Source organism: Rhincodon typus, chromosome 20 (assembly GCF_021869965.1).
Source record: "Rhincodon typus isolate 14 chromosome 20, sRhiTyp1.1, whole genome shotgun sequence".
In the NCBI taxonomy this organism is placed as follows: Eukaryota; Metazoa; Chordata; class Chondrichthyes; order Orectolobiformes; family Rhincodontidae; genus Rhincodon; species Rhincodon typus.
In genome coordinates, this window is record NC_063351.1 from 34,289,077 (window position 1) to 34,309,130 (window position 20,054).

The 20,054-nt window shown below is 40.9% G+C and overlaps 1 protein-coding gene across 1 annotated transcript in view; it reads left to right on the forward strand.

The window, feature by feature from the left end:
* The first annotated feature begins 574 nt into the window (after positions 1–574).
* atrnl1b (attractin-like 1b) overlaps positions 575–20,054 on the forward strand; it is an 843,599-nt gene continuing 824,119 nt past the window's right edge. Inside the window, exons 1-3 of the mRNA XM_048609206.1 lie at positions 575–582; positions 930–1,043; positions 10,063–10,191. Coding sequence (XP_048465163.1) covers positions 575–582; positions 930–1,043; positions 10,063–10,191 — 251 coding nt within the window. The remainder of the gene's footprint in view (positions 583–929; positions 1,044–10,062; positions 10,192–20,054) is intronic.

Below are 20,054 nucleotides of genomic sequence, written 5' to 3' on the forward strand. Positions count from 1 at the left end.
CCTCAAATTTGAGCCTATCGCCTTAAGTTGGTTGAGGTGATAGTCATCAGACTTTGTTTTAAAGCCAAGTTGTTGTATTTTGATTTACTCCCCACCCCCTCTCCCTCATCTTTTGTGTTATTGCATTGCCTTTAATGGGCTTTGAATGTAAAATAATCGATTGGAACATGTGATCTAGTACTGTTAGTTAATAGATTAAAAATAAAATGAGTGATTTGATGGTGGAGAGAAAAATCATTCAGTTGTGTGAGATAACACTTGTGGATATAAGAAGAGAAAGAGACTGAGTTGCTGTCCCTACCTCTGGGCCAGGGGACCTAGGTTCAAGTCCCACCTCCTCCAGAAATGTGTAATAATATCTCTGAACAGTTTAATTAGAAAACATTAAAAGACTGAGTTTGGGGTGTTTGCTTCTGGACGGAAGGGGTCCAATTGAAACTGTTCTAAATCTCTGAAGATCTTTTGGCTATTTCAGCATCTAGATGTCAGTGTGTGTGTAATGAATAAGACGAGAAGATTGAAATATGTAGAAGTGAAATAAAAAATGAGATAATTTCCAGTCAACATAAGATGGATGCAGAGGTATTTTAGGGATACAGGAGTGCAAGAATAATATAAGTTGCGACCCTTTGAATTAAAGGGTCACCTCCTACTTGAGAGTAAAAGTGGAGATGTTTGAATATTCTACTTCACTTATTACGGAAGAGATTAAAAGTGGTGTAACTGAATTAACTGAAGAGGATATGGAATAGATTATTGGGATAAATATGTTACATAAACTATTGAAGTTATTGGGACCAATTGTAAAGAAGTCATTTGGCTTGAGGGGTTTTGAGGCCGAATTAATCACTGTAGTAACTGTTAACTTTAAAAACAAGCTGAAGGATTCAAGCTTATACATTTTTAAATTATTGTTTCTTCTTTTATAGTCCAAATGCTGTATTAAGGTTGCGATTTAACCATTTTGCTACAGAATGTAGCTGGGACCATATGTATGTATATGATGGTGATTCAATATATGCACCTTTGATAGCCGTATTCAGGTAAGTTTGAGGATCTTTCTATCCCAACTGAACGTGTGTGTGTGTGTGTGTGTGTGTGTGTGTGTGTGTGTGTGTGTGTGTGTGTGTGTATAGTTTACTTGCAGTATTAATGTGAACATGTTTAACATGGTTGACATTCCTGTGGGAGTAAATTACTACAGATGCTAGAATCTGTACTGAAAACACAAGAAATGCTGGAAATCACAGCAGGTCAGGCAGCATCTGTGGAGAGAGAATAAGCTAATGTTTTGAATCTAGACACGGGGGGGCGGGGCGGTGGCGGAGGTGGGGTGGGAGAGGAGGTAATTCATGACTCGGCGAAAATATATCTCGGTGAGGAGAAAAGATTCTAACAGAGGGTTAAACAAACAGAAATGTCAGCTTTCCTGTTCCTCTGATGTTGCCTGGCCTGCTGTGTTCCTGCAGCACCACACTTTGTTATCTATGGCTAACTAAGGAAGTCAAGGAGAGTATGAAGTTGAAAACGTAAAGCATATAAGGAGGCCAGAGTCAGTGATAGCCTCAAACTAGATAAATTCAGAATCCATCAAAGGTGGACGAAAGAGATAATAAAGACAGGCAAAATGAACTATGTGGGCCAATTAATGAGGAATATAAAAGCTGACAGTAAGAGCTTCTCTAAATATACAAAAGGTAAGAGGAAGGTCAAAGTGAGCATAGGCCCCTTGGAAAATGAATCTGGGGAGATGGTTTTGGGGAGCAAGAAAATTGCAGAGGAGTTACACATATTTTACACATGTTTTTATGTTTTGAAGGTATTTCAAACATTCCATTAATACTAAAGAATATGGGGAAGGAATTAAATACCATCACTAGAGAAATAGTATCAGACAAACTAATGGAACTAGAGTCAGATAAGCCCCCTGACCCTGATGGTTTGCATCCTAGGATCCTAAAGAGTTAACTACAGAGATAGTGGATTCATTGGTTTTAATTTTTCAAAAATCATTGGATTCTGGGGAAGTACCAGAGGATTAAAAACTGCTAATGTGACACCTCAATCATAAAGGGGAGGGAGGCAAAAAGTGGGTAATTATCAGCAAATTAGGTGAACATCTATTGTTAGGAAAGCATTGGAATTGACTATTAGGTCGGATTTAGCAGAACATTTGGAAGATCAAAATCTAATTGGTTTCACAAAATGGAAATAGTGTCTGACTAATTTTTTGAAGAAGTCTCAGCCAGAGTTGAGAGGGGAACCAGTCAGTGTGTTGCTTTGGACTTCCAGAAGGCATTCAACAAGATAACTCACAGTGGCTTAAGGCATAAGATAAGAGTCAGTGGTGTTGGAAGTATTATTGGCATGGAGAGAAAATTGGCTCGTGGGCAGGAAACAGTGAAATGTGATAAGGGGACAATAAGGACTGCAAATGCTGGAAGCCAGAGTTAATAGGTGTGAGCCTGGAAAAGCACAACAAGTCAGACAGCATCTGAGGAGCAGGTGAGTCAGTGTTTCAGGCTGAAACCGTTTGTCAGGACTGGGGAGGGGGAGGGGGAGGGGGAAGGGAGCCCAGAAATAAATAGAGGGAGGGGGTGGGGCTGGAGGAAGGCTGTGAGAGATGGTGATAGGTGAATGCAGGAGAGGGTTATTGTGATTGGTCCATGAGAAGGGTGGAGCAGATAGGTGAGTAGGAAGATGGACAGGTTAGGTCAGGTCAGGAAGGGGAGGACTGGACATGGGATAAGGCTGAAGGTGAAGAGATTTTGAAACTGGTGAAGTCCAAAGTTAAGGCCATTGGGCTGTAAGCTTCCAAGATGAAATATCAGGTGTTGTTGCACCAGTTTACGTTTGGTCTCATTCTGACACCATTCTCCGGGATCAGCCCAACACCATTGACCATGTGGGTGCTCCAACCACTCCTAACAACCGCGTGACTGCCACTTTTGCCGACCTCGGTGGCAATCGTGTTACTTCTGCTTCCGTCCATGTGACGGCTCCAGTGCACACACCCACTCCTGATTAAGTCACCACCGCCGTTCCTGGCCCCAGCTCTATACCTGGCCCCAGACCCAAGCCCTGCCAGGTACTCACCATTTCCCCTGCATCTCCCTTTCTCTGAGGCTGAACGGTCAGTCCTTAGCAAACTGCTCACCTTCATTCCCCTGTGCCCCCACATAAACGAGTTCAGCGTACACCGTGATATTGGGCTCTTCTGCCGCCTCCACCCCTACTTCTTTGAATGGGAATCCAACCCATCCACTAACAACCCCTTCTCCCACCTCCAGCAACTCCATCCTCCTGGACACCCTGTCCCAGCCTTCTACCTTCCCTCGACCTCTTCATTTAAAACTGCTACCGCGACATCGCTCACGTGGATCTCGATGCTCCTCTCTCCATCGGAACGGACAGCCCTCCTCTCCTTTGCTTCAAGCTCAACCTCACTATTAAACCCGCCGACAAGGGGTCACAGTGGTAGTATAGCATAATGACTTCTACGTTGCTGAGGCCAGATGCCAACTCTCTGACATCTCCTCCTACCATCCCTTTGATCATGACACAACCTCTGATCACCAAGCCATCATCTCCCAGACCATCGACAATCTCATCACTTCACACTTCTCCCGTCCCCAGCCTCTAACCTCCTAGTTCCCCAACCCCTTACTGCCCATCTCTATCTCTTGTCCAAAATCCATAAACCCAATTGCCCCAGTTGATCCATTGTTTCTGCCTGCAAATGCCCTACCGAGCCCATCTCCTCCTACCTTGACTCCATTCTTTCCCCGTTGGTCAAGGAACTCCCTGCCTATATTCGTTTCACAACCCACGCCCTCCATCATTTTTCAAAACCTCAATTTCCCTGGCTCCCAACACCACATCTTCACCATGGATGTACAATCCCTGTACACCTGTATCCCCCACACAGAGGGTTTAAAAACCTCTGCCTCTTCCTCTCCTGTAGGCCCACCCAGTCCCCCTCCACTGACACTCTCATTTGCTCGGCTGAACTGGTCCTCTCTCTCAACAATTTCACGCTCGATTCCTCCCACTCCCTGGCCATGGGCACCTGCACCAGGCTGAGCTATGCCTGCCTTTTTGTAGGATTTGTGGAACAGTCCCTCTTCTGCAACTATGCCGGCACCATCCCTCACCTCTTCCTCCGCTTTATTGATGACTGCATCAGTGTGACCTCATGCTCCTGTGAGGAGCTCGAGCAGTTCATCAACTTCACCAACACCTTCCACCCTGCCCTCAAATTCACCTGGACTATTTTTGACACCTCCCTCCCCTTCCTGGACCTCTCAGTCTCCATTTCCGCAAACCAACTCTCCACCGATATCTATTTCAAATCCACTGACTCCCACAAATACACGACTACACCTCCTCCTCTCTCCCACCCTCCTGTAAAAATGCTATCCTGCACTCCCAATTCCTCTACCTCCATTGCATCTGCTTTGAGGATGAAGTATTCCACTCTAGGAGGATATCTGGGATACCCTACTTCAGGGGCTGTGATTTCCCCTCCTCTGTAATTAAGGATGCCCTCAATCGCATCTCCTCCATTCCCACAATTCTGGTCTCAAACTGCGCCCCAAATTCTGCCCCCCACCCTCCCAACAGCAATAAGGATAGAGTCCCCTTCGTCCTCACATTCCACCTCACCAACCTCTGGATCCAACGCATCATCCTCGTACACTTCTGCCTACTACAATCAGACTCCACGACTAAAAGATATTTCCCTTCCCTCCCTGTCCGCTTTCTGCAGGGACTGTTCATTCCGTGACACTCTCATCAGCCCTACACTCCCCACCAATTCCTCCACCACACCGTGTACCTTTCCCTGCAACTGCAAGAGGTGCAACGCCTGCCCGCACACCTGCCCTCTCATCTCTGTCCAAGGCCCAAAACAATCCTTCCAGATCCAGCAGAGATTCACCTGCACTTCGTCCAACCTAATCTATTGCATGCATTGCTCCTGATGTAAATGCAGACTCGGGGTCCGGTTTGTGGATCATCTGTGCTCTGCATGCATTACACTTCCGGTTGCCATCCATTTTAATTCCCCCTCCCACTCCCCTGATGACATGTCTATCCTTGGCCTCCTCTACCATCAGAGTGAGGCCAGACGTAAACTGGAGGAACAACACTTGATGTTTTTCCATGGAAGCTTATAGCCCAATGGCCTTAACATTAACTCTGCCAGTTTCAAATCCCTCCATTCCCAGCCCTATCCCACGTCCAGCCCTCCCCGCTCCTGTCCTGACCTGACCTAACCTGTCCATCTTCCTACTCCCGTATATGCTCCACCCTTCCCATGGACCAATCATAATAACCCCCCATCTGCATCCACCTATTACCATCTCTCCTACCCTACCCTTCCCTTTCCCTCTCTCTTTTATTTCTGCCCTCCCCAGTCCTGACAAAAGGTTTCGGCCTGAAACGTTGACTTACCTGCTTCTCGGATGCCATCTGACCTGCTGTGCTTTTCCAGGCTCGTAGCTGCAGATAATGGAGATGAGGGAATCTTTTTCAGCTTGGCGATCTGTGACCGGTGGGGTTGCACAAGGGTAAGTGCTGGGACCCAACAGTTTACAATATATGTTAATGATTTGGAGGACAGAAGTGAATGTACTGTAGCCATATTGCAGATAGCACTAAAATAGATCGAAAGGGAGTTTGGGAGGGATACAGTTTAGAGATTAAGGTAGGTTAAGGAAGTGTGCACAAAATTGGCAAATGTAGTATAATGTGGGGAAAATGCAAAGTTATTCAGTTTTGAAGGCAGAATAAAAGAATAGAATATTATTTAAACAGAGAAGAGCTGAAGAAAGCTGCAACGCAAAGGGACATGGGGTTTCTTGTGCCCAACACACAGCTGGCACATTGATGCAGCGGTTAATCAGGAAGACTCATGGAATCAGAGATAGTAGGAATTGCAGATGCTGGAAAATCTGAGATAACAAAGTGTAGAGCTGGATGAACACAGCAGGCCAAGCAGCATCATAGGAGCAGGAAGGCTGGCTGTTATTTCAAGGGGGTTGGAGTTCAAGAATGGGGAAGTTTTTACTGCAACTGTACAAGGTGTTGGTGAGGCAACATTTGGATGACTGAGAACAGTTTTGGTCCCCTTATTTAAGGAAAGGTATAGTTTCATTAGAGGCAGTTCAGAGAAGGTTCACAAGGGTGATCCTTGGTGCGAAGGTATTGTCTTATGAGCAAAGGCTAAACGGGCTGGTACTGTATTCATTTGAATTTAGAAGAATGAGAGGTAATCTCATTAAGATTCTTAAGATCTTTTTTAAAAAAAAAAAAAAAATCACTTATGGGATGTGGGTGTTGCTGGCTGGCCAGCATTTAATGCCCACCCCTAGTTGCCCTTGGAAAAAGTGGTGGTGAACTGCTTTCTTGAACTGCTGCAGTCTGCATGCTCTGGGTTGACCCACAATGCCATTGGGGGAGGGAATTCGAGGATTTTGACTCGGTGACAGTGAGGAAGGGCGATATATTTGCAAGTCAGGATAGTGAGTGGCTTGGAGGGAAACTTGAAGGCGGTCGTGTTTCCATGTATTTGCTCATAGAATCATAGAAGATCATAGAATCCCTACAGTGTGGAAACAGGCCCTTTGGCCCAACGAGTCCACGCCGACCGTCGGAGTGTTCCACACAGACCTACCCCCGCTTAACCCACCTAATCTACACATCCCTAAACACTATGGGCAATTTAGCATAGCCAAACCACCTAGCCTGCACATCTTTGGACTGTGGGAGGAAACCTGAGCACACAGAGGAAACCCTGACATGGGGAGAATGTGCAAACTCCACACAGACAATTGCCTGAGGGTTGAATTGAACCTGGGTTCCTGGTGCTGTTAGACAGCAGTGCTAACCACTGAGCCACCGTGCTGCCTGCCCTTGCCCTTGCTGCTATCCTTGCCCTTCCAGATGGGCATGATTGTGAGTTTGGAAGGTGCTGTTGGAGGATCTTTAGAGAATTTCTGCAGTGCACCTTATAGATAGTACACACTGCTGCTGCTGAACATTGGTGGAGGAGGGAGTGGATGCTTATGGTTATGGTGCCAATCAAGTGTGCTGCTTTGTCCTGGATGCTGTCAAGCTTCTGGAGTGTTGTTGGAGCTGCACTTGTCCAGGCAAGTGGGGCGTAATTCCATCTCACTCCTGATTTGTGCCTTGTAGATGATGGACAGACTGTGGGGAGTAGGAGGAGAGTTGCTTGTTGTAGTATTGCGAGCCTCTGACCTGCTGTTGTGGGCTAAATACTGAGGCAATATTTCCCCTCCATGGGAGAGTCTAGGACCAGACGGCATAGTCTCAGAATAACCAAGTGATAATTTAAGATCGAGATGAGGAGGAATTTCTTCTCTGAAGGTTCTCTCATTTTGGAGCTCCTTGTCGCAGATTGGTGGGGAGAGTCCTTGTGTATAGTTAAGACTGAGATAGATGATTCCCCTACTTATCAAGAATCTAAGGATTACCAGGAAAGGGCAGAAAATGGATATGAGGAACGTTGGATCATCAATGATTCTATCAAATGGCAGACCAGGCTCAAAGGGCCAAATAGCCTACTCCTGTACCTATTTGTTATGTTCTTATGGTCTTCGAATGCAAGGTTGGAGGTGCTATCTTTTGTCTGACAATTTAAACCAAGGATTCCTTGAGCACCATTTAAAGTCGGTCAGTAGTTATGAGCCATAGAATCATACAGCACGGAAACAGACCCTTCAGTCCAACTCATCTGTGCCAACTCGTTTTCCAAAGTTGACTGGACCCATTTGCCTGCATTTGGTCCATATCCCTCTAAATCTTTCCTGTTCATGTACCTGTCCAAATGTCTTTTAAATGTTGTGACTGTACCTGTATCTACCGTTCCCTCTGGTAGTTCATTCCACTTACGAACCAGCCTCTGTGTGAAAAAGTTGCTTGTCGAGTCCCTTTTAAATCTTTCTCCTGTCACCTGAAAATTATGCCCTCTAGTTTTGAACTCCGCTACCCTCGGGAAAAGACCTTTGCTATTCACCTTATCTATGCCCCTCATGATTTTATCTCATTGGAGTATGGGAAGCAAGTTCCTGTTTTATTGCTTGAAGTTGCTTGTATAATTTTAAAATGCATGAAAGTGTCGATGTGAAGATTGCAAATTGATGTCTTTGTATTTATCACTTTCAAAATGTGGATTTTCTGTTGCATATTTTTAGTTTTTAATGTTGAACATTCAAAATTTGGAGAAATATAAAACTTGCCATTCCTCCTTTCTCTGAACATCTGAAGCAAGATTTTTTTTGACCAATGGTACAGACTAGAATTTGAAAGTGGGTCTTGGTGCTGTATAATTCTGTAGGAAGAACAAGAAATGCTGCTGTTCAGTTTCTGGTTTTGGTTAGATTGACAGTTGCCGACAAAATCTTTCTTAACTGCCTGTGCTTCTACTCAGCTTTACTTCAACTTACACTGTGATGACCGTAGAAAGTGTTTAATGTTTGCATGCAGATGGTAATAATTCCTCTTATCAGTTTTAAAATACTGTATTGGCTTGAGAAACCAGTTGAGTTCATTAAAATATTCCAAAGATAAGTTATATCATTCTCTCTCCCTTCAAATCTGCACACTGTTTCTATGCAGGTATCATTCACTTTTTCTTTCCTAAAGCACATTCTGTGCTACCACCTTGATTTTTGAACAGCAGCTTCTGCATGCGAGGGAAAATTTTGTATATATTTCATGGTTTTTTGAAATAGGGCTTATTCTCAGTTTGGTTGGAATCTTCTGTCATGGATTCTAATGTCAGGCATGTTCGAGTTCATCTGAGTCTTGGGATGAGTGTTTCATGCGATTATGCACCTTTTAGTTCATAATGCAGGCATGTGAGTTGTGTAAGTTGAACAGTGAATCTAATGGGAAGAAAGTTCTTGTCCTTACCAGGACCTTCTGGGATAAAAGATTTAGATGCCATATTTAAAAGCCATCTAGACAGTCCTTCACCTCCATAAAAGCTGGCAGTATGACAGAAGGCTGTGTTAGTCACCAATGCTGTGCCTGCCCTGGAGATGTTTGGACTGATATTGCACTTTCAAGAGTGGATGAAGGTTCTTGTCTCTGTGTGGTTTTAGCTACCAGCGAAGCCCTCATTCATTCCTTTCTTACCTCTAACCATCATTATTTCAATGTGCCCGTGATTGGTGTCCCAAATTCTACCCTCCCTTAGGTGCGTCCTCCAAAACTCTGCCTGTGTCTTAACTCCTAACAAGTCCTGTTCCCCTTTTCAGTCCTGTGGTTGCTGGCCTACTTTGACTCCTGGTCAAGCATTATTGATTCTTTTTTTCAAATTACTTCCCCTGTTTTCATATCCACCATGACATTGCCCTTTCTTATCTCTGTAATATCCTACAGCCCTCAACACTCCAAGACATCTGCACTCCTCAAAACCTGGCCTCTTGTGCATCCCCAATTACAATTCCTCCACTGTTGATGGCTTTCACTTAGCATGGTCCAAGTTTTAGAATTCTCTTCTGCTCCATTTTGCTTTTAAGAAGTTTTTTGAAAATGAAAGTAACTGGTGACTAAGTTGATCGTAAAACCCAAAAGAAGTGCGGATGCTGTAAATCAGGAACAAAAAGAAAGTTGCTGGAAAAGCTCAGCAGGTCTAGCAGCATCTGTGAAGGGAAAAAACAGTTAACATTTTGGGTCCGGTGACCCTTCTTCAGAACTAAGTTGATCATCTCAGTTAATATCCCATCCTTTAGTTTGATGTCATACTTAGTTTTATAATGCTCTTGTGAGGTGATTTGAAATGTTTTGCTATGTTAAAATTGCTTGATAAATAAAAGTTGTCTTTGTGTTTATCTCTCATAATAGAAGTTCTGACAAAAACCAAATATATTCACTAATGCTGAAACATAATTCATAATTGAAACTATGAATTGCTTTATGACATTTTGTAAACTTGATAAAGATTACTGTTTTTGGATTAATATGTTTTAGCGAGTGTCTCTTATAGTGCTTTTATTTCCTCTTGATGTTGATATACTTTTTCATTTCCCACAGTGGTCTGATAGTTCCAGAGCTGCATGGGAATGAGACTGTACCTGAAGTAGTTACCACATCTGGTTATGCATTGCTGCACTTTTTTAGTGATGCTGCTTATAACTTAACTGGATTTAATATTTTTTATTCGTGAGTACTATTAAATACTACATTTATACTTTTGAACATTGTGATATAATTAGAATTCTATGACTTCAGATAAACAATCATGATTTTAAAAAGCTGGCATTCGTCAGTTGTATCTGTGTATTTTGTCATTCGTGCGATAGTGGAAACTAATGCATGTAACTGTTTAGCAAGATGAAGGTGGTCGGAGATGTATGTAGTATGTGCTTTTTCTTAGTGTCCACGCCTCTGTTCTAATTTTGTATTAAAAGTGAAATATTGGTGTCTGGAAAGAACTGTAAAATGCTGTCCATAGTCAGAATCTTCCCAGGTGTGGTAATCATCATGAATGCCATTGTGCATTATTTTTAACCTTTCTGCACCACTATTGAGATCTGTATTTCTGGATGGGATTTCCGTTGCTGGCTTCTTCAGAACTGTGGAATGTATTTGAAATCCAACTGCTTTTGTCAGGGGAATCAACCTTTTTATGGTACTGTTGCTGTGTTCTGGTAGGCACTTACTGATGTGCTAAAAAGCTTTGAAATATTTAAACAGTATTTCATTGTGACGGTGAATGAATATATAAGAGAACAGATGGGATGGGAATGTGCGTGTGTTAAGTGGAAAGATTGGCAAATGGATGAGGTGGCATTTGGCTCGGGGGTACATGGCTGTAAATTTATCAGGAGCTAGACTATGACCTTTTATGCCTAACATTTCCTGAGTAATAATCCAGTTAACTAAGTTGGAGCTGCCTGAAGTGTCTCATTCTAATTCAGAAATGGAGTCTTTTACTAAGTTTAAACTTTGTAGGATTATATGGGAGGGAGTATAGTGCAGGTTTATAAGAATGATAATTTAACCCCTAAAGTCTAATTATGAGGGGAGATTGTACAAATTAGGCCTATTTTTCTCTAGAATTTAGAAAGTTAAGGCATGATCCAGTTGAAGCCTTCAAGGCATTAACAGGAAAAGACAGGGTAGATAAAGATAAACTGTTTCCACTGGTTGGGATTTCTAGAACTAGGGGACGTAGTCTGAGAATTAGGGCTAGATTGTTCAGGAGAGATGTTACGCATTGGAACTGTTTTCCACAAATGGCAGTGGATGTTGGAGCGGTTGATAATTTCACATCTAAGATAAATTTTTGCTATGCAAAGGCAGGTAAATGGAGTTAGGCCACAGACCAGTCATGATCTCATTGAATGATGGAATAGGCTCTAGGGGGAAAATGGCCTACGTCTGTTCTTTTTATTTTTAATTCCCATGAGCTGTTGGTTTGTGATGTCCATGGGATCCTGATGTGCATATCTGGTCAGACATCTTTTCTTCAAACCTTTCAGAGCCCGGAACATCTGGGTGACTGTATGTTGACTGGTAGGCTGGGAAATAATTCATTTTAATCAATCTCTTGAACCTCTCAAACTTTGTTTGCAGAAGACTAATACCTAGATGTGAATCCTACCGATGTTCATTGACACCATTGCCCATATGTCAGATGGATGTCTATTCAGTCACCCAAGTATAATTTGCCAATACAAGCTATTTTTGACTTTGGTTTATTCACTGTTGAAAATACAATAATTCTAGTCTCCCGTAATTAATTTCTCTAACATGAAAATGGTGTCTCTCTTCTCTCAGCATTTTATAATTTATGAAAACATAATATTGAGTAGTGGGGAAAGGGGGTGCAGTGCATAGGTCCCAATAGTTAAATGGCAGTCACATTAATAGTTGAATAAGGCATAATTTTCAAGGGCAATGTAATGAAGAAAATGTTTCCCCCCCCCTGCCCCAGCTTTTGCAAGCTGAGAGGAATCAGGATTACCATATTCAATCAAAGCAGTTAGTGCACAAATGAGCTGAAGTGACCAATCAAATAAATTATTTTCAGCACCATATATTGATAATTGTAGTGAACAGGATATTTTAATTGCTTTCAGGAAGGGAATTCATCCTGTGCTCACGAGCAAACAAACTGATTACTGGTTTGGAGATGCAAGATATAGACACAGTCACTGTATAAAAAACTTTTTAAATAAATAAAGATATCTGTACTTTTGTAGTGTAGTGGCTATCATGTTCACCACATAAAAAGTCGGTTAATACAGTTGGGGATGAAACACACGTGTCTTGTACCACAGTGGTAACGTCTCTACCTTTGGACTGGAAGACCAGTTCAAATTCTACCTGCTCCAAATATGTGTCCTAACATGTCTGAAGTGGTTGATTTGAAATTATTGACAAAAATTTCAGTCCTGTGATTAATCCCTCCGTGCCTTGCTGGTTTATGTTTTAATACATAACAGCAATTTTTAATTTTTGTAACTTGAATCATTAGAAACTAAATTTTGGCAAAGGAATCTGATCAAGAAAAGTAAAGTTGAAACTGACGAGATTTATGGAACTGAGTTGAACATAATGTAATTGAAATAAAAACTTGCATTTATATGAGCTATTTGCAACTTCAAGGTTTCCCAAAATATTAGCCATTTGAGTAATTGTTTAAGCTTAGTCACTTGTGTAATTTTGGAAAATGCTTTGGGAATAACAATTTGATGACACATTTTTCAAGTAATTCTGTTTGAGGGATTAGGACCAGAATATTTGGAGCAGAAGGTAGGCCATTTGGTGTTTTTGAGCCTGGTCCACCATTCTTGTTAGATCATGGGTGATCTGGTTGTGGTTTAATCTGCATGGATTATTGCTCGTATCACCTGGAGGTTTATCACTTTGAAAGGTTAAGTGCAACTGGTTGTTCACACAGTATGAAGATGGAAATCATTGGATTCTTAATGAACTAGATTTATCCAGTCCTGAGACATTCTCTGAGTGGAGAGATGTTAATGCTATCCCACGTAGCATCACTGTGTAAAGTTTATAGCAGCCATTCACCAGAGTGTTGTGACTGGGGATAATTATGTTATGAATTAGCTGCAATTCTATATAGCTGGATTTATTTCAGCCATTCATGGGAATACTGTCAAACATCTAATCTAGTTGTCTGGATGGTTGCATCCTTAATTTGGGCTTATTTTGTCGAATACAATGGAACTTGGTTCAGAGTTGTTTAGGCATTTGGTAATATAAAACTTGTGCTGGAGAAAATATTTATTGGAGATTTACATGTTGCACTAATCAGGACATTCTCAAAAATATCAATTTAGCTGGCAACAGCATTTACAATGACCATGTTCCCTGCCATATTGGTATTCTTATGAATGTCCTGATGAGTGCAAGGTGAAAAGTCTTGAGAAAATGTCCCTTTGCAATTTTATTTAAGATTTAGATTTAAAGTCGTTACAGTTTTCAACCAAATTATCAGATTGGTGTTGATATAGAGATCAAGTTTCAATATTATATGTTGCTTTTAAGAATATACACATTCAAACACTTCACCACTATTAAACCTTTGAAGTTTTTTACTGCTTTAGTTTGATCAGACTTGGCTTAACTAACTGTTATTTTTTGTTTATTGTATGTTATAGCTACAGATTTTGTTTCAATGTGCATTGGTAAACATCTAGAATTTTTTCAAGTCTTAAAGTATTGCTGAAGAAAATAACATCAATCAATCTCTCTGTTATGCAGGCCACAAGGAAAGGGAGCTACCAGGGGCCAATGAAAAATCAATTTTACAAGATTCTAATTGTGCATGTTCAGCTTCAGCAGGAGTGTATTTTAAAAGGTCAAATATTACTTTTTGTGCAACCATTTTGTAATCAAGTGACTTGTGTTTGTCAGTTTTTATTTTGAGGAAGCGTATTACAAATAAGTCATCTGTCAAGCTAAAATATTTTCACTAAATCATCTTGTGGAAAAATGTAATACTACAAGCCAAATTTCAGGATACTGAATTCAAAATATCATTAATAAAACAATGAACATTTAAAAAAAAAAAAAGGTAATTTATTATTATGAGTTGCATCAACCACAGATATCTACCTGGAATCAGTGTCAGTTGTTTATTATCGAGGATGAGTTCCATACCTCCATGCCCACTTAGCTGCGGAGCCTAGGATTATAGTTAAACACTGTTTTCTACTTTGGACAATCTGTTATTCATTTTGATTCAAAAGCTGCTTTCGCCTACAATAGACAGAATAACACTGAGTCATGTTTAGACCTCTTGATGCATCCCATTAAAATTCGGCTTATGCTGTTTCAAAATAATGCCAACCATAGATCTGTAGGTAGCATTTTTGCCTGTGAGTTAGGTTGTACTGTGCGAGTGTTGCACTGTTGAGCATACCATATTTCAGATGAGAAGTTTAAACTTCATGCTGATGAGCTGTCTGCCTTGTCAGTTAGCTAGGAAAAATCTAGTGCCAATTATTTGGAAGAGTGGCAGAGAGTTTCTTCTTGGTGTTTTGCTCAATATTTTACCTCAACTAACATCACTAAATCAGACACTGTGGTTTATAGTGCATTGCTATTGGAAACTTGGTTTGGCTGTTGCATCCAATATGTTATAACAGTGGTGACAATTTAAAAATGTTTCACTGACTAAAATGCTATGGGATGCCTTAGATTATGAATGGTGCAATTTCAACATGTGCAGTAGTTTTCTGTGTATTTGTTTGTGGATTGTAATGGAAAATATTTCAAAACCAAGGCTGCACTGGAAAACGCAAGTTACTGAAACTGAATGTAAGTTGTGTTCACATTGCTGCTTTGTTCAAGAAGTGGGGTGGAAGCTGTTTGCATTTGGGCTGGCAAAAATCAAATGAAGCTGACTGTTTCTGACAATTCAAGAAACGCAGCAATCTGTACAAAAAAAGGAGCTCGTGCACGTTAAGTGTCACTGAGGGTGTAGATTTTTCATGCATTGGTGAGTTTTGTGCAACTGAATAATGTGTGCCTGTGAGTTGGGCTGTAATCTGATGGTTTTGGGACTGTGAAGTGTTTGCAGAAAAGATTTGAACACGCCGTTACAGCATCTTGCACCAGTGACTGCTGGATAGCATAAGCTACAGAAATCAAAACGGGAAGTGCTGGAGAAACTCTAGTTCTGGCAGCCTCTGTGGAGAGAAAGACTTAATGTTTTGAATCCAGTATGACTCTTCTTCAGAACTCTTGATGGTAGAAGTAGAAGAACCTCAGTGCAGTAGCTGAACCAGATTAATCCGGGGAGCCAGAACTAAAAACTTGTGTGAAATTGAAAAGATTGCTACATAATGAAAGTTACACTGAAAAAGAGGAGGCAAATGCAGTGGAAAATATGCTCTGATTACTTCAGGGATCCTTGTCAAATCTCAACACACCAGAGTAATGGAAGATGAATGCACAATGTCTTCCTTGACTTGTAAAACCTGACAGCGTTATCTGTGCATTCCAGGATTGGCTGTGTCTACAAAATGTTCTTTCCAATACTGGTCTTGCTGCTAATCATCTGTGCAAAAGAATGACACATGAGCTTGTGAACATGTTAATTTTCCTGAACATAAGACAGCATTGAGTTGAAATACAACATTAAGTAGGCTTAATACATGTGAATTTTTAAAAGTAACGTTTTTGCTTTTGACAGCTTTGACACTTGACGTAAAAAGTTAGAAAAAAACACTGCAAAAAGTTGACTTCTTTGGAAAGGCATAAGTAATGTTTGGGGATATTATGTAAGATATTGCTTCAGCTCCTATAGATTTACTAAATGCTTTTCTTAATAAATTTTCATACTTAAAACCACAGCTGAAAGAAATGTAAGCAGATTTTATTTAGAAAAAAGTCTGAATGTTCAAATGGTTCATAAATCATAAATTTTAAGCAGAGTAATTTATGTACTGCAGTGTCTGTCCATTTTCTTAATTTCTATTTGAACCTGGCCCTTTTTGCTAAAACCTCTGGCAGACCATATTAGTGTAACATTTCCTCTGTTGTCCCTATTCTAATGAAACTACTGACCACTGAACTTCCCTTCCTGGTCCTCATGTTAGTTAATATTGCGGATGGATCTCCTCTGGTGTTGCTCCCTCCTTCATATCAGTTGTCATCACCCCTCGGAATAAAGAATCTTTGGCTCCTCCATCCTTAAATGATTGGAAACAGGACAAACCCACTTTTTTCTCCAAATTTCTTTGAATGCGTTGTGTGTTCCCAAATCAGTGCCCATATTTCTTGGGACTTTGTTTCAATTTTTGCCAGATTTCCACTCCTGCCACCGTATTGAGAAGCTCTTATCAAAGTAACGGATGACGTCCTACATGACTGACAGAAGCAGATGTTACTTTGTACTTCTTTGAACCATCTGCAGCTTTTGACATCATTGACTCTTATCCCAGACCACATTATTACTGGAAAAATCTGATCCCGGACTGAAACTTAGCTTGATAGACTTTGTTTTGATTTTAATTAAGTAGTCTCTTGCTGAAATATAGGATCATGATGCTACAGATTTTGTTTTACCAATGAAACAAGTAGATTATCAAAAGAAATGGGTTGATGGTAAGATAGAATGAATAAAACTTTTAACAGATTTTTCAAACATACAATATAAGTATAATCCTATTAATTGCAAAACACTTCTACGTACATTGAAAACAGTATTTGTATAGTACCCGAAGCTCATCTTTGTATCTTACCCAAAAACACTATACTCTAACACCATGAGAATTTAATTCACTTTAACTTTAGCTTATAGACTAAACCTACTGAGCTTCTTCCTGAATTGTACTCGGCTTTAGAATTAGTGTTAGATTTTATTGTCAGGAGTACAGTGAAGAGTGTAATGTATAAAGTTGCCACTCTGGTGCCGCCTTAAAATACAAAATACAAACGCAAGAGAAGAAAAAAAAACAAAGAGCTGGAAGAAAATGAAATTATCCACTTCTTGAATTCTTATCTCCCTGGGACTAGCCGTGGCCTAGAGTATCAGTCAGCCTCCTTCTGAAACATGCTCCACTGATGGTCTTTGTTGCTGCCACTGCCACTGCCAGTTGCTGGAAAGAGCCGGCTCTGTGCAGCCGCTTCCATCACAAATTGCCAGGAGGATCCACTTCTGTTGCTGCTGCAGCTGCAGCTGCACGTGTCAGGAGGCCAGGATCACTCTCGCTGATGCCCCTGCCGCAGATACCGGGGAGGGGGGAAAACAAAGGTTTTTTTTTTCAACAAAAGAGAAAAAGTGAAAAAGAAACAAACAAAAAATCAGACAGAAGTGGACAAGCCCCTGGCCAGGAGTCTGAACACACCGCTGCTACTCTGCTGCCATCTTGAAAAAAAATTCTGGACTATTTGCTGCAGAAGCAGGATCGCTACTTTCATACTAGTAATGTTTCCAGAGTTTTATCCCAACATCACCTGGTCTCGGATGAACACTACTCTTTACTCGAACATAATCTAGTTTCACTATATCATTCTATTCTCAGGAACATTGATCTATGCCACCAAACTTCAAGGACTTCACAAGACTGCCTAAAAGTAAAGAAAGAAATCCTCTCTCAACTATGGATTTTTCAAGTAAGCTTAAAATCCAAGTACCAGAAATCCCAGACAAACCTTGAGAACCCCTTAATTACCTTTTGGGTTGCAAAACAGTTGAACATAAATACAAATCCATTGATTCTAAAGCTAGGAATAAAAAAAAAATGTTTTGAAGTAAATCTGCTTATAAAAAAAAGACTTCAAAAAATCTTTGGGGCGGCACGGTGGCTCAGTGGTTAGCACTGCTGCCTCACAGCGCTAGGGACCTGGGTTCGATTCCACCCTTGGGTGACTGTCTGTGTGGAGTTGGCACATTCTCCCCATGCCAGCATGGGTTTTCTTTGGGTGCTACGGTTTCCTCCCACAGTCTACAGATGCGCAGGTTAGGTGGATTGGCCATGCTAAATTGCCCAGTGTTCAGTGATGTGTAGATTAGATGGGTTATGAGGGATGGGTCTGGGTGCGAGGCTGTGAGGGGCGGTGTGGACTTGTTGGGCCGGAGGGCCTGTTTCCACACTGTGTAAGGATTCTCTGATTTTAATAATTAACTTAAAACAGCCCCTGGTACAAACTTAACCCAAAGCTCAAATTTACAATCAATCTGTCAATGTCACAACTGCACCACTCTTCCCCAAGGCGCCTCTACTATCATGCTGCTGAATGGACCTACAGTTACCTGGTTCCATTCTTGTCCTGCTAATTTTACCTAAAGTATCAAAATACAATGATTTCTTCCCCTGCTATGGCAGAGTTAGCTTTGGTGGATCCCAAGGCCAATCTATGCAAACCTGTCCCAAGTATTTCTCATCTACATGGTGCTTTTTGGCAACCTTATCCAAGATCAGATTGGTTTTTGCAATACCCAACTTGATCTCACCACAACCTCCACTGACTTAACTACAGTTGAAGTATCAGGTTGCTTACCTGACATTCTGAACTGAATGAGCTCAAATGTCGTCCAATCAAATATTGAAAAGACTGAAGCCATTGTTTTTACATGTTCCATACGGTTATCGAGCAACCGATTTGATTTGTCGCCATGGTAACAATCCGATTTAAATCTGCCTTTAAAACTTTGTCATATGCCACTGAGATGAGCTTCTGATTATACTCATTAGAATGTTTTATGTTAATACTTTTTTAAAAAAGAAAAGTTGAAATATAAGTTTTTTTTTATAAAATATAAGCTGAGTATTTTCAATGGTTTCTGCAGCAGCTGTTGCCATAACCTGTGAAATCTGGTAAAATCTAAGAACTATAAGAGTTATTTCAGTGGCCTCTGAATCTATATCATTTTATTTTGTTTTGAGCAAACCCACTAGTAAGTAAATGTTGCACATGATCCTGGTTTTGCCTTTGGATGGTATTATAACTTTTGTTTTTAAATGGAACCTTAGACAAATTGTATCCAAAATCTTTCATTATTAACTAATGTGTGAAACCAACAATAGTGCCTGTAATGGCACAATACTACCCAGATCTTAGTTGTCCTTGTGGTTACTAGACATTTTGGCATTTGTATTTAAATCTCCACTATCTCGTCTAGTTGTATGTCTTTGTAAGTGCACTCAGCTTGTTTGCTTCTATATGGCTACGTGGCCCAGCTGTCTGTGTTTGTAATTAGATTTGATAAATTATATGGCTCAAATTTTCTGGAACCAATTTTATGTTGATTTACACCTTGACATCAATCTGTCATTGGCAACATGTGCTGAAATCTTGCACATTTCACATGCACTGTTCCCTTTAATTTTTTTCTTCCATGTGGACCTCCGATCCACGTGGGTGACGACTTACGGAACCGAAGATACATTCAGTGAGTGGGCAAAGGTCTGGCAGATGGAATACAATGTAAATAAATGTGAAGTCATACATTTTGGTAGGAGTAATAGTAAAAAGGATTATTACTTGAATGGTAAAAAGTTGCAGCATGCTGCTATGCAGAGGGACCTGGGTGTCCTTGTGCATGAATCACAGAAGGTAGGTCTGCAGGTACAACAAGTAATTAGGAAGGCAAATGGAATTTTGCCCTTCATTGCTAAAGGGATTGAAATAAAAAGCAGAGAGGTTATGTTGCAGCTGTACAAGGTGCTGGTGAGGCCACACCTGGAGTACCGTGTGCAGTTTTGGTCTCCTTACTTGAGAAAGGATGTACTGGCACTGGAGGGAGTGCAAAGGAGGTTCACTAGGTTGATTCTGGAGTTGAGGGGGTTGGCTTATGAGGAGAGACTGAGTAGGTTGGGATTATATTCATTGGAATTCAGAAGATTGAGGGGGGATCTTATAGAAACGTATAAAATTATGAAGGGCATAGATAAGATAGAAGTAGAGAGGATGTTTCCACTGGCAGGTGAAGCTAGGACAAGAGGGCATAGCCTCAAGATTAGAGGGAGCAGATTTAGGACTGAACTGAGAAGGAATTTCTCCACCCAGAGGGTTGTTAATCTATGGAATTCCTTGCCCAGTGA